The sequence below is a fragment of the Sceloporus undulatus genome, chromosome 5 (assembly GCF_019175285.1).
Source record: "Sceloporus undulatus isolate JIND9_A2432 ecotype Alabama chromosome 5, SceUnd_v1.1, whole genome shotgun sequence".
Lineage (NCBI taxonomy): Eukaryota > Metazoa > Chordata > Lepidosauria > Squamata > Phrynosomatidae > Sceloporus > Sceloporus undulatus.
The window spans coordinates 37,087,545-37,102,236 of NC_056526.1; the positions used below are offsets into that span (position 1 = coordinate 37,087,545).

Below are 14,692 nucleotides of genomic sequence, written 5' to 3' on the forward strand. Positions count from 1 at the left end.
CTGTGTATGGAGGTCTGACGGGGAGATTCTTCACTCAGCTCAGTGTCACCATCAGAGCTGCCAATCACTCAGATGATACTAAATGTGTGCAGCAGAATGCATGAAAGAATTTCTCTTCACACCTTCCTACTCATCATGGAAGATCAAAGAAGAACTGACAGGAAGGAGTTTTAGGAGCAGGCCCACCGTGTACAGCCCTGCTTCATACCCACATATTCTTTGAGTGGGGTAATAAATACTGTTGCTCTACAGTTTTCTAATCCCGGTCAAAATCTAACCCTAATTTACTGAGCTGCCAATGAGAGAACATTGTGATTGCTGCTAAATTGGGAATGGGGAGGGGCAGTTAAACCTTCGTTTATATCCTTTGAAACTGGGTCTTGAAAAGGATCCTGAAAATGGCTTAATAAGCACTGTCCTTTCCCTCTGCTGTTGTAATAGATGGTTGGGAAGCTATTGTGCTCAAGTAGTTCTCCTCCACAGATATTATTAACTCTAATGTTTGCCATAGCCATTTCATTAGAGTGTTCTTTCTGTTCTCTCAGACAAGGTAACATCACTCTTCCTCCCTATTATCAACCTGAGGAAGACGACGAAATGCCCTTCATCTGTTCGCTGTCAGGAGATAATGGCATCATGGGTTGTCATGAGATTCCCCCATTGAAAGAGCGGGGCCATGAGTGCTGTTTGGACAAAGATGACTATTTCTACTACACCTCTGTCAGACAGGAGTTCAATGTCAGTGGAATGTGTGTCAACTGGAATAAGTATTACAATGAATGCCGGACAGGCAACGCCAATCCACACAAAGGGGCTATCAACTTTGACAATATCGGCTATGCATGGATTGTTATATTTCAGGTAATCTGAGCTGGAATGTCTAAGACCCAATGCTAATTCTGTACAGGAGGTTTCCCAGCATCTTTTCAGTAGTGATTTACCAATTCTTTGCTGAAACATCACGATGTGTTCTTGCACGTGTTGTGTTACTCATGGGATGATGTCACAGCTATCATGCTTGCAAGCAAGTTTTGTGGCAGGTGGTGCTCATGGCTCATTCTGAAAAAGGTAAGTGATGATTTCCTGATGTAGAAAGCATGGTCATAGATACATTAGAGGTCAGATACTAGATCAGGCAAACAAGAGCCAAAGGCCAAAATATCATCAGAATATGAGTTAGTGGTCTTGAATACTGGGTTGAGCAGCAAAGATCCAGAGGACCAAAGATAGGAAGATAGTCACAGACAGGCTAGTAGTTAGGCAAAAGAAAGGCAAAGTGGGGAGTCTTTGCTTTTACTCCCATTGATGAATTACTTGGACCAAAGCACACAGCTTGAAGCAGAAATTAGGTACAGCCTGCCAAATCCCTATTGTTTCCTTGATGAATCAAACAGTTGCAGTTCTAATTCTGCCTACCAACGGAATGATACTACAGCAATGTGGTTGATAATTCCCTTAATTAATTGAGAGCTGTCCCAGTGATTCAGGAACTTATGTGCCTTGTCTCATCTTCTAGAATTTCTGGTTCAGGTGTCCTAGCACCTTACAAAACAATTGCACCTCCTCTCAGTTGGTGAGAGGAGGAATCCACACAAAATGGGGTTGTGTTCCTCACCGCACAGAAAGAAACAGAGAAAATCGCTTGATCAAACCAGATGACTATATATGAGTTTTCTGCTCTCCATGCTAGTTTCATTCTCTTCCTTAGCCCAGACTAGAGCTCTTTTTCTTAGCTACCTTGTAATCTAACCTTGTTAAATCTGGGTCTTAGTATTTCTGCTGTTTACTTAGTTGTCTTGCCAGTACGTTTTATTGTGTTATTCTTCTTCGTTTTTTTTTTAAATATAAAATTCCTTTCCAGCATCCTTCTTGTATCTTCCACATCATTCTTTTGTTGCTCTAAGTACAGAGCTGAGGTTCCTGGCAAGGAGAAAAAGAAGAGAATGGATTCAATTATGATTGAACAACCCAACACACAAGGCAACCTTCTGACCTAGAGCACTTTGCGTTGACACTGAAAGATAATCAGCAAATGGCAAAGGAAGAAGCTGCCCATTTGACACCACTAGCAGCTTCTTCTGTGCCTGTGGTGGAGCTGTTAGGAAAGGGAGATGCCTCCTATTATTCTAGATTTACTGGGCAGTAGAAATGGTGATGATGGCTTGGAGCCCATGCTAGAAGCGCTTCTAGTACTAGTCAGACTGGAGCCAATGTTAACACTGGAATAGAAGACTTTTAAAAGCAGTGAATGTCCTGGGGGGGGGGGAGCATGAGATATAAGGTAGCTCCCCATGCTGTTTGTTTATTTATTAAATTTGTATCCTGCCTCCCTCCCAAGATTGGATTCAAGGCTGCTTACCATAATTTTAAAAAGATTTTTTTTAATGATTAAGATTTAAAATAATTTTTAAATATTAAGATTTATCACTCTAAATCCTTGCATAGAGTGGTGACTGAATTGCCAGCCATTTTTGAACAGTCAGTTTCCTTTTGGCTTCCATTTTTGAGTCTGAGATAAATGGCTCACTTTTCCATTTTGAAGTTTTGCTTCTCAAATGCTCTCTTGTACAGCAGCCATTTCCCCTCTGATTTAAGAGCAACAATAGCAACAATCTGAGACAGTTGTTGTGGACAGAAATTGATTAAAACCAAGGTAGCTCAGCTAGTTCTACCATCTTGCAGGTCTTCCCAACTGACTGATTAACCTACTCACATTTAGTAAGCTATCATTTATCACAAGCATGGCTAGGTCAGCCACAACAACACTTTGTACAGCTGCAGCAGGAGCAGCATTTGCAGGTTCATCTCATTCTGGTTCCACCTCATAAGTGTGTCAAATTTTTAGTTCAAGACTAGCTTATATACACTATCACTACCAGGTCAGGGTCTTTTGACTTAGCATCTGCATCTCTTTTTATAAACTAATGATGTCATTAGTTAACCCATCCAAAGCTATTGGGGATACATTATATCCAGAGGCATCACAAGGTGAGTGTGGGAGGTACAAGCTGCACCAGGTGACTCCTTAAAGGGGGATGAACACCTAGTAGAGTGGTCACTCCCATCTGCCCCACACCTCCCTGGCTGTCCCACTCTGCCAACCAAGGTGTCTCTGCAATCCACTGACCACAGCTGTTGCCAACCAGAAGTCCTTTCCAGTCTGATAGGGCTGCTAGCTAAGTGGGAAAAGGAGGCTCCAGCCAGCAGCCTCACCAGACTCAGAAAGGGATGCCAGGCAGTGGCAGTACCCTACCCCCATCAATAGCTGCTGGTGGGAAGGGCTACCTTACAGGTCTTCCAGCCTTCTGGAGTGGGATGCCTTCTGGGTCTGGTGGGGCTGCTGGCTGAGAGGAAAGGGGAAGTGACTCCTTTACCCACTCAGTCAGCAGACCCAGCAGGTCTGGAAGGGGCTGCTGGGTGGCCGAGAGGTCCTAGTGGTTGAAGGGGGCAGCAAGAATGTGTAAAGCAGCCTAAGGTGACAGCATCAGTTACCACACTGTTGTACCTTTGTGTTTACCTTAGCTGCCCACTGCCTATAGGATACTGCCTGTATTTTTTCTGAATGGTACTCTCTTCAAGGTCTCTTCCTACTGGCAAAGTCATGCAGTCCTTCAAACTACTGTTCATTTTCACATAATTTAGTTTTTGTAAACACCTCCACCTCACCATTACTGTTGCTACATTGTTCCTTGCCTTCTCCATGATCACTTCTTTGCCATTTTTTCCATTTCTGCATTCTCTCTTAATCACATCTTATTTTGCAATAGCTATAGTTGCATTTGTTGCCTTTAATGCATCACTTCCTGAGATTTGCAGAGCAGCAGCCTGAAGCACCCCTTTTACATGTATCAGACACTATGAAATCGATAGATTAAAGTCAGCAAAGGCTGCTTTTAGCAGAAGGGTGCTCCTGCAGGTGATTGACCACTAAAGTGCTGCAACTCCTGTTCTTATCGTATTTGGAGACTTCAAGAGTATACCCCACTTTGGATACCTCACCTTGGGATAATAGGAGTGTGGGGCTTCAGTATCTTTCTTGTTGCAATTGTTTTTTTAAATCTAATTTTAAGCAATTGTTTTTAAAGTTCTTGTCATTCAGCATGCCTTTAGGACAGAGTGAAACAGAAATTCATTTTAATTCCAGTGACAACTTGATATCTTGAATATGTGTGTTGTTAGTCATCACAAACTGTTACGTCTTATCACCTTAAATATTTACTCAGTAAAAGGGTGAATATAAGCCTATTGTGGAAAATCAACTGTCATGATTATCATTCATATTTGCCATCCAGCACATCTATCACTTAAATTGAAAGTCTAAATTCATTCATTTGAATCCAAATATGAGGATGTTGAAATATAATTTGTGACACTTTTGATGATTAAATGGCTTCAGTTCTTAATGGTTTTTCAGTTAAAAGATCTGAAAAGTATTAGAAAGAATTACTACTATGTACATAATTATTTGCCTTTCTATCTCCTTAGTTTACATATCTAGTTAAAACATTTTCCTCTTGACTTTCAGTAAATAGTACTATAGACCTGGGAATGAACCCTAAATCATGTAATTATCCCCTTTCATGTCTGAAGAAATCTAGAATTTAAAAGCATGACTGACTTAACTTTAAGCATTCTCCACTGATTTAACTGGAGGAGACAAGCACATACTTAAATATCACCTACTGAAATCAGTTGGACTTGTTTCGAAGGGCTTAATGTTGATTGGAGTGATTGATATGTTTCCCACATCAGCAAATCTACCCACCCTTCCATTCATGTGATAGGTCAGGTTTGGTAAGACTTGTTACTTCAGTGATCTATCAGGACTTAACAAATTAATTGATTTTTCACTTTTGTGAGGGATTGTTTGTTGACAAAATAAAACATCTTAGAATAGAATTGTCATTCTACCTCATTATCTTTCTTTAGTTACTAATATTTTCCCTTTTTTCTTATCCTCTCCTTGCAGGTGATCACTCTGGAAGGGTGGGTGGAGATTATGTACTATGTGATGGATGCTCATTCATTCTACAACTTCATCTACTTCATCTTGCTGATCATTGTAAGTACAATTGCCCTTTCACATAAGTGATTCAGATCCAAGTACCAGACAAATTGGGAGCCTGACAGGTGGCTCACATTCTTCTAAAACATATTCTAGAAAGCAAAAATATATTATTTTAGAAAGCATATCCAGGGGTAGCCATGGTGGCCATGCAGCAAAGTACCATACCATCCAAAATCCACAAACCGGTGATACCTTTATTGGTCAGCCAAAATACTCAAAATGCCCATGTAGGCCTATGACGTCAACATAATCATTTTTTCTTTCTTTCTCCTGTTTGATTTTTAACATCTTTGCCTGATGAAGAAGCCAGTAATAAATAAATAATAAATAAATAAACTTTATTCTTATCCCCCACCTTTCTGCTGCAGCAATCAAGGTGGCTTACATGACTAGAATATGTTGTAATAATACATACTCTCAATAAATAAATTGACCCCCCCCCTTTAAAATAGGATTAAATGCAATACAATTTAAAAAATTCAACCTGTTAAAATGACAGCAATTTTCTATTAGAGGCAGTGGTTACATAAAGTAGGGAGAGCCCATAAATTAGATTGAACGATTCTGGGAAAGCCTGCTGGAAGAGATCTGTCTTGACAGCTTTTTTTGAAGCTGTCTAGGCTGGTTATTTGACGGATCTCCTCCAGCAAAGTGTTCCATAGTCTGGGAGTGGCAGTGGAGAACATCCTCTGGGAGGTTGCCATTAGTCTGGCTTTTATAGGTTGCAATAAATTCCTCCCAGAAGACCTGAGGGTGCAGGGCGGATTGTATGGAAGTAGGTGATCCCTTATATAGGTTGGACCCAAGCCATGTAGGCCTTTAAAGGTAATTGCCAATACCTTGTACTGCGCCTGGAACCCAATAGGCAGCCAGCGAAGAGATTCCAGAATAGGTGTAATATCATCACTTCTAGTTTTACCAGTGATCAGCCTGGCTGCCATGTTTTGTACTAACTGTAGTTTCCGGAATAGGTACAAGGGTAGTTCTATGTAGAGTGCATTGCAGAAATCGAGTCATGAGGTTATCAGTGTATGCACTACAGTTTCTAGGTCCCTTACTTCTAGGAAAGGGCGCAACTGGCGTATCAGCCAGATCTGATAACAGGCATTCCTGTCTGACGCATTCACCTGATTTATCATGTGAAGCAATGGGTCTAGGAGCACTCCCAGACTGCGAACACAGTCCTTAAAGTAAGTACAGTTGGCCCTTCCCTTACGTGGGGGATCCGTTCCGGACCCCGCCGCATAAGGGAAATACCGCATAAAGTCAAGCCCCATTAGAAACAATGGGGCTCGTTCCTGTGGAGTGCACCCAGCATGTGCCCCATTTCTTTCTTCTGGGGCACAGGAGAAGCCTTTCCGCCGCGGCTCCCAGTCTGAGTCAGTTTTTCCTCATCCAGTCCATTACCGCTTCAAGACATTAATTGAGGGGAGAAATACCATCTGTCGTCATGGTTGCTGACCGAGACATGGAGAAATATATTTGGGTGTCATCAGCATACTGATAACACCCTGCCCCATGTTTACGGATGATTTCCCCCAGCAGCTTCATATAAATATTGAATAGCATCGGCGACAGGATGGCGCCCTGAGGGACGCCACAATTAAGCTCTGATTTTGAGGAGCAACAATCTCTGAGCATCACCCTCTGGAATCTGCCTGAGAAGAAGAAACAGAACTACTGTAATGCAGTGCCTCCAATCCCTAACTCTCTCAGGTGTTCCAAGAGGATGTCATGATCTATTGTGTCAAAGGCCGCTGAGAGGTCTAGAAGCACCAACAAGGTCACGCTTCCTCTGTCGATGCCTAGACGAAGGTCATCAGCCAGAGCAACCATGGAAATCTCCACCCCATATCCCATCCTAAAGCTGGTTTGAAATGGATCTAGGTAATCACTTTCATCCAAGATCACTTGGAGTTGAAGGGTGACGGCTCATTCAATCACCTTGCTCAAAAATGGCAGATGTGATACAGACCTATAGCTTTTCAGATCCAGGGGGTCCAGGGAAGGCTTTTTCAGGAGCGGCCTAACGACCGCTTCCTTTAAACATGTTGGAACATAGCCTTACCTAAGGGATGCATTGATGACATTTTTGAGAAATGCTATCAAGGCATCTCCCCTCTGGACGGCCAGCCATGATGGGCAGAGATCGAGGGGGCACGTCTTCTTCTTCACTTTTCCAAGGATCTTGTCCACATTATCGGTACTCACTGACTCGAAACAATCCAGTTTAATCTCAAAACGGGTTTACTGGACACCTCATCAGTCAATTCAGTGTGACCAATGCCAGTGCTGGTGGAACTGGTGGCATGACTTTGAATGTCAAAACACTGGTGGAGCAATGCGCTGGAAATAGCTATCTAAATACGCCCAACGTATGACTACTACTACTACTACTACTACTACACCTTATTATTGTTGTTATTTGTTATCATAGAAATAATTTTCTTATTCACTTCTTCCTATGGATCATGTTGGGGAACAACAGATTAAAATACAACAACACATGGATATATAATACCAGTTAGAAGCACATGGCACCGGTTAAAAATACATAATAGTTTTAAAAAGCATAACATCAGTTAATAAAGCATAAATATTAAAAGCAATTGATTCATTATTTAAAAGTCATAATTTAAAAGTCATCTGGATGGTACGGAACATGGCGGGTGACAGAATAGTTATGATAAGAGATATAGGAGATTATCAATGCAAAAAGAATACATTGAATTTGGTGACATTTTTGTGGTCCATTATTTTTTGTTCAATTAATTGAAAATAAAATGCACAAATGAGATCTTAATGAATTACTGACAATTAGAATCTGCACTGCACTCATTCCAGCTTTATCCATTCTGTCACATTCATTACTAGGAGATGTAGGTACTTAGTCTTCCCATGTTTCCAAACTACCGTCCACATGCATGAGTTAAGCAGCAGATTAAAGAGAAGCAATAAAGGCTAATGAAAAGAGGAAAGTGGGGAGTATTTTAAGTACAGATAGTCACCATGGGATTGAAAAGCTTAATCAAGGGTGATGGATGAAAAGAATGTCCTTTTTCTGTGATCAACTGTTGCTGCTTTCCTCCTGAGAATGACAATTTTATTTGTATTGTATCTCAAAAAATGACGTTCACTCTATGACTTCAAGGACTTTATCACACAAGGCTTGAAAAGTGGAAGAAAGGGCTAAACAGGCCACCCCTTTCAGCACCAGATCGGGGCCATGGCAACTACATACTGTCGCCCTGATCTGGCATTTCTGCAGCACAAAAAGGAGCCGCAAAAAGCAGCAGCACTTTCTGGTGCTCCTTTTGGAGCTGCGTCATCTGTGGTTGGGCGCACAGCATGACGGCAGTGTCAGGGCAGTGTCGGGGCATGTGTCGTGTGGGTGCCACACCCCTACTCTGCCCTGAGGCTGGCGTATAATGCTGGTTTGTACCTATTGGGTGACCTTGGGCAAGTCACACTCTCTCAGCCTCAGAAAATGGCAATGGCAATCCCTCTCTGAAGAAACTTGCCAATATGAAATACTGTCTATGTGATATGTGTGTTGTGTGCCTTCAGGTTGTTTCCGACTTATGGCGATTCTAAGGTGAACATATCTATTGTGGGGTTTTCTTGTCAAGATTTGTTCAGAGGGGGTTTACCATTGCCTTTTAGTGAGGCCGAGAGCATGTGACTTGCCCAAGGTTACCCAGTGGGTTTCATGGTTGAGTGGGAATTGAAACCTGACCTCCAGAGTCATAGTCCAGTGTTCAAATCACTATGCCATGCTGTCTCTGTAATAAGGATCAATCTTTGAAGTGTGATGTAGTGGTTTGTGCATTGAACTAAGACTCTGGAGATCAGGTTTCAAATCCCAGTTTAGTCATGGAACCCACTGGTTTACCTTGGGTAAGTCACACTCTCTCAGCTAAGATGAAGCAATGGCAGACTTCCTCTGAACATAGTTTTTTGTGGGTTTTTCAGGTGATGTGGTCATGTTCTAGAAGAGAAGAACTCTTCTAGAACATGGCCACATAGCCCGAAAAACCCACAAAAACTATGGATGCTGGCCATCAAAGCCTTCGACTTTACAATCCTCTGAACAATTTTTGCCAGGAAAACCTCATGATAGGGCCATTCTGAGGGTTGGGTGACTTGTTAAAAACTTTTTTCTGTAACCTGGACTAAATGCACCCCCCAGGTGACACCACTGCCCTTTTCAGGTAGGCAGAATCAAATTGGCTGGGTATATTAGCACTATAGTTCAATACAACTGAAGAACATCACTAAGAATGGAGGAAATGAAGTAGAGGAAGGAAGATAGATAGATAAAAGTGAACACTATTTAAAACAGCTTTGAAAGACATATTTTTAAAAAACAAACAAACACATCTACTTCTTTTGTTTTGAAACAGTCTATTATCCTGTTACTAAAGCTGGCCAGACTGGCTTAGTTTATCAAAGGTGTTTCCATTTATTTGTCATTCGTGTCCTACATTCAGTTTAGGCTGTGTTTGAAGGTGTAGATAACCTTTTTTTGTCTCTGATAGTACACAAAAGGCTGACCAGGCAAATTGACTGAATAGACCTTTTACTGTTAATTGGAATGTAGCAACTGTTTCCCCTTCACTGCCACCGTTTTACAGACATACTACAGCAGGAACCTGAATAACATCGTTGAAAGTCATATTTGTAAGAAATCCTTCTTACCATTTAAATTAAGATTGGAGACACAGATATGTCTAGGCCAATACCAGCGTGAGAATGTTTTTTCTGAATATCATCAGCTTCATCATGATTTCTTAGGCAGTTTTTAAAAAATCAAGGGGATACATTATAGGACGATATGAGAAATAAAAATATCAAAAATAAAACCAACAAATCTTGCCAATAGACTTACAAACTGAATGAACAGACCCACAAACAAGGGAGGGAGTAGGAGAAGACCATTAAGAAGAGAGAGACTGGATTAAAGCACCCAAGTTAATTGAACAGCTAATTCACAACTGTTTGGTATCATTGTTTATAATTGTGATACTATTGCCATGATTATAAATGTCCTCCCAGCCTAGCTTAACAGCCAGCAGCCACACTAAGAAGTTTATAGCACTGGGGTTAAAACGTTCCCCAGTGCTTTCTAACGTGCCCATGCATGGGTGCGCACAGAACGTGACAGGAATGCGATGGGGCCAAGAACCCCATTTTACCACACACTGGAACGCTGCCTTTGCTGCCGGGCGTTCCAATCGCGTTCCCGTTGCGTTCCAGGGGACGCCATTTCTGAGAACGCTTTGAAACAGTTCTTAGAAATGGCGTCCCCTGGAATGCAACGTGAACGCGATTGGAATGCCTGGAGGCAAAGGCAGCATTCCAGTGTGCGGTAAAATGGGGTTCTTGGCCCCATCACGTTCCCGTCACATTCTGTGCGTGCGCGGGGGCACGTTAGAATGCACTGGGGAACCCCATTGCAATAAATTTCTAAGTGACAGAGGACTGGTCTGCTGGTGATCAGGGTGTAGCAGAGGGCTGAAAACATCATCCTATTGTATTGTGATCACCAGCAGAACAGATATCTGTCACTCGGTGCAGCTAGTGGCTTAAGATTTGGGGAGCTGAATCAGGAGACAATACACAGTTGTGCATTTGTAACTAAGTCTGTGATGTAGGATCTTGGCCTATATCTCAGTGTACTTCTTAAAGAGCAGGTAGAACTGGAAGAGTAAGTGGGACTGGAATTTAGCAAGAGAACTAAATCCTACTCTCCAGCATCCATCCTCACCCCAAAGTGCCTTTCCAAAGGTTGCATGATAGTGAAGGTAAAAATAAACATCCAGTATTCTCCTTCTTTCCCACCGCTGTCATGGAAAGCAGTTGAAAATCTTATCAAGGGGCCTGTTTCCAAATTATGTTTTGTTCTTACAGTTGTGTATCAGTAACATCAGAGACCTGAGGAACATCCTTCTTTTAAAAAATGGTTATTATCAGCTGATTTGGAGACTGCTTGTCAGACAGTAGGGAGAGCTTCAGGTATCCAAATAAATAAGAACTAGATGTAATACTCTACATGAAGCAGCATTTCATTCATACCTTCTGCTTTATTTTCTAATGTTTTCCCTGTTCACTTCTTTTTTTTAAAAAAAAAAAAATTTGACTGTCTATATCTTCTCCACTGGTTCCTAGGTGGGCTCATTCTTCATGATCAACCTGTGCCTAGTGGTCATTGCTACACAGTTTTCAGAGACCAAGCAGCGAGAGCACCAGCTTATGCAAGAGCAGCGAGCGCGGTACCTGTCCTCTAGCACTGTGGCCAGCTACATGGAACCAGGAGACTGCTACGAAGAGATCTTTCAATATGTCTGTCACATTGTCCGCAAAGCCAAGCGCCGCACCCTTGGCTTCTACAACAGCCTGCAGGATCGACGTCTAGGCCGAACAGAGCCAAGCATTGCCAAGCGGAACATAAATGGGAAACATCAAAGACAATACAGTAAGGATTGTGACGCTGGGCCAGTAGAATGAGGATTACAGGGAAGAATAATATAGTGAGTGGTTATTTTCACAGAGGGAGCCATGTTAGTCAGTCAAAGCATAAAAAGGAAAATAAGGGTGGGTGAGCAGAAGGAATTAGTAGCATTTTTTAGTCTTATTTATTTCAAAAGGATTTTCATGGATATTAATCCATTTCTTCACATGGACTGATGGAATACAGTATTACAGCTCAGCTATTTAAGTACAGTTACCTAGTTGTGGAGAGAGGATCAGAATATAATAGGATGCAGAAAGACATAAATTGTGACTCTGGCTTCAAAGGGAAGGATGAGATGATATAAGTAACTGATATTTCAGATTTCAAGGAACTGGCAAGAGCTTCTCCATGGTTCAGTGAACTTAAAACAAGGGGAAGTTGTATCAATCTATTTCTGGTCTGTTTCATCATCTACTTCCATTCTGGCCTTTTTTTCTGCCATTTTATTTAAAATGTATGAAAATTCATATTTAATTTCTACTAATTTCCCTCATAAAATATGTATGTTTGTATACAATTTTTTGAATTATGTCCCCCCTAATATACCCATTTTGCATGCATTTTTGAGCTAAGAATGGCATCACGCAATTCAAAGAAGTGTGCCATCTGAAATTCAATGTGCTCTGGTTTCTATATTAGAAATTAGGCTGGTTCACTTACAAATGTAGGTGAAACTATATTCTCCCTATCTCTGCTTTGAATACATGACCTCTGCTTATGCTAATAGGAGAAGACATTACCTAATAGACATGAACCAGAGGCAAGGCATTGGAGAACCTATCAGTAGAATCTTCTTGTTCATTAGTCAAGTTGAGCATGATCCCAAATTTAGCAGTTATAGAGGATTCTGGTTTCCAGACTTAGAAAAACAGTATATTTTGCAGCTTGGAATGAGAGAATGAAGCAGACAAGCAGAAACCAACAGGTTTTACTACTGAAGAAGAATTACTAACTATTTAAACTGAAGCAGCTTCCTGTTTCTTAAGGGCAAAGCACATTATATATCATTTTATGACACATAAAACAGACCACAATCACATAAAATTATTCTACAGAGCATCCAAGAAACAGGAACAGCAAATGATGGTGCTGGTTTCAGTAGAGAGTGGACCATGGGAGCTTTAATGCTCTAGGGAGGGCCAGCTCAACATAATTTGCTGCTACAGCATCAGAAATAATGGCACCTCCCTCCACCAATTGAAGATACATACTGTAGGATCAAAGTGCCAGGCAGTTTATTTTAGTATTTACCATGCTAAACCCTATGAGAACCCCCTTCTGCCATCTCTTCTGGAGGTAAAAATACAGTATTAATTAATTAAACAGCTAACAATTTATTGGCCTCAGAGCTTAGAATAATCACCTTTTCTGGACTATAGCTCCCCAAATTCTAGTGCTGGGGACTATAATCCCAAAAGGTTCTATTTCTAACATTTCCTAACAACCTGAGAGGCAGTATCACTCTGCCTAATATTAGAGCTAGCCTTGAATGAAATGTTGTAATGCAGCCTACAAACTCAGATGATCCTTAAATCCCTGGGCTTGGGTCCATTTACATTACATAATTGCAAAAGCATATTGAACATCATATCTAGTTTTGCCCTATCTTTGTATGTTGAAGCACAGCTGGGGAAGGTTACGTTTTTGGAACTACAGCTCAGACAATCTCCCAGCTAGCATCCTCAGTGGCCTTGCTGGCTGGGAAACGCTCAAAACTATAGTCCAATAAATGAATGAATAAATAAATAAATAGCATGTCCAAGAGTCCAGGAGTAATTTAAGAGGTAGAGATTCCCCTAACTCACAGATTAATCCATTTCTAACAGTCTTGAAAAGACCTTGACTGACAGCAGGGATAGACAACTGAATGGGGGAGAGAGGAGGACCAACCTTTGCCCCTATCTTCTTCCTGTTGGGCTGCACTGGCATATCATGGTGTACAGGAAGTGACTTCATGCTTTTCCAATTAATATTTTTTGGTTTGGAGAGGGGGAGAACATATGAGGTTGGAAGGTTCTGTGGATGGTAAAAAGGTCAAACTACCACATCAAAGAATGGTTTCCTTGGATATAGGGCCATTGGAAATGAAACAGATTTGAGAATCTGAATGAAAAGATTATGGCTGGAATTCATGACTGCAGTTACAAATGCATAACCTTGAGTTAGGAGTTTATCGCACTGCCCTTTCCTGTCCTTTCTTCCCATGCTAGGCGCGAGATTAAAACTTTAATATGCAGATTTTATTGTACACTTCCATCCCCAGGTAGGAGGCATCCCATACCCGATCATGGCATCCTATACCTGATCTGGACTTCTCCCACACTTTTTGAAAGAACAGGATTTTGCCATTCTTTGCAAGGTGTGGGAGAAGTCAAGATCGGGTATGGGATGCCATGATCGGATATGGGATGCCTCCTTCCTGGGCACGGAGATGTGTGTTAATATCCACATGTTAAAGTTTTCATCCTATGCCTAGTTCGTGAGGAAAGCATGGGAAAGGGCAGTGCGATAAATTCCGTATACATTCTAAACTGCTTCATATTCAGAATCCTTAAATATCATAAAAGCCCCCCAGTGCTGACTTAGCAGGCAGCAGCCACTATAAGTGACAGGGGTCTGTTCTCCTGTCAAATGGGATGGAGCAGACTGACATTTCCACTCCACTCCTGCCAGTTTTCTCCAGCATGAGGAAGAATTGCACAAGGATTTTGCTTTGGATTGTCACACTAAAGATTGTTGGCAGGAGGGGGTTGGAAACATCAATCTGCTGCATTTTGATCAACAGGGGCTGATACCGAGTAAGTCAGGATTGGGGGAGGGGGCTTAGGATGGGAGAGGCTACTTAGCCCTACAACAAAGGTAGTTATGCAATAAAGTACACATCTAGAACATTGCCCTACAAACATTTTCTGGAGGGATTCTAGGAATTTTGGAAGACTATCAGGGGTTTTCATGGGCTACCAAAATGTGGTCCAAGGGCATGAAGGCAGAAGACTGCAGGTCCCCACTCTGGGGAAGCCTACAGGGTTACAGACAGCTTTCATTATCTAAGAAATTTGTCTTGAATTCTGAATAGTGATGGGTGAGTTCATTTGCCCTGAGATGGGGAT

The 14,692-nt window shown here is 41.6% G+C and overlaps 1 protein-coding gene across 2 annotated transcripts in view; it reads left to right on the forward strand.

The window, feature by feature from the left end:
• The window catches only part of CACNA1I (calcium voltage-gated channel subunit alpha1 I), a 412,300-nt gene that overhangs the window by 291,339 nt on the left and 106,269 nt on the right, over positions 1-14,692 (forward strand). For both annotated transcript variants that reach the window (XM_042468134.1, XM_042468135.1), the window contains exons 7-9: positions 546-861; positions 4,970-5,062; positions 11,237-11,543. In XM_042468134.1, coding sequence (XP_042324068.1) covers positions 546-861; positions 4,970-5,062; positions 11,237-11,543 — 716 coding nt within the window. The remainder of the gene's footprint in view (positions 1-545; positions 862-4,969; positions 5,063-11,236; positions 11,544-14,692) is intronic.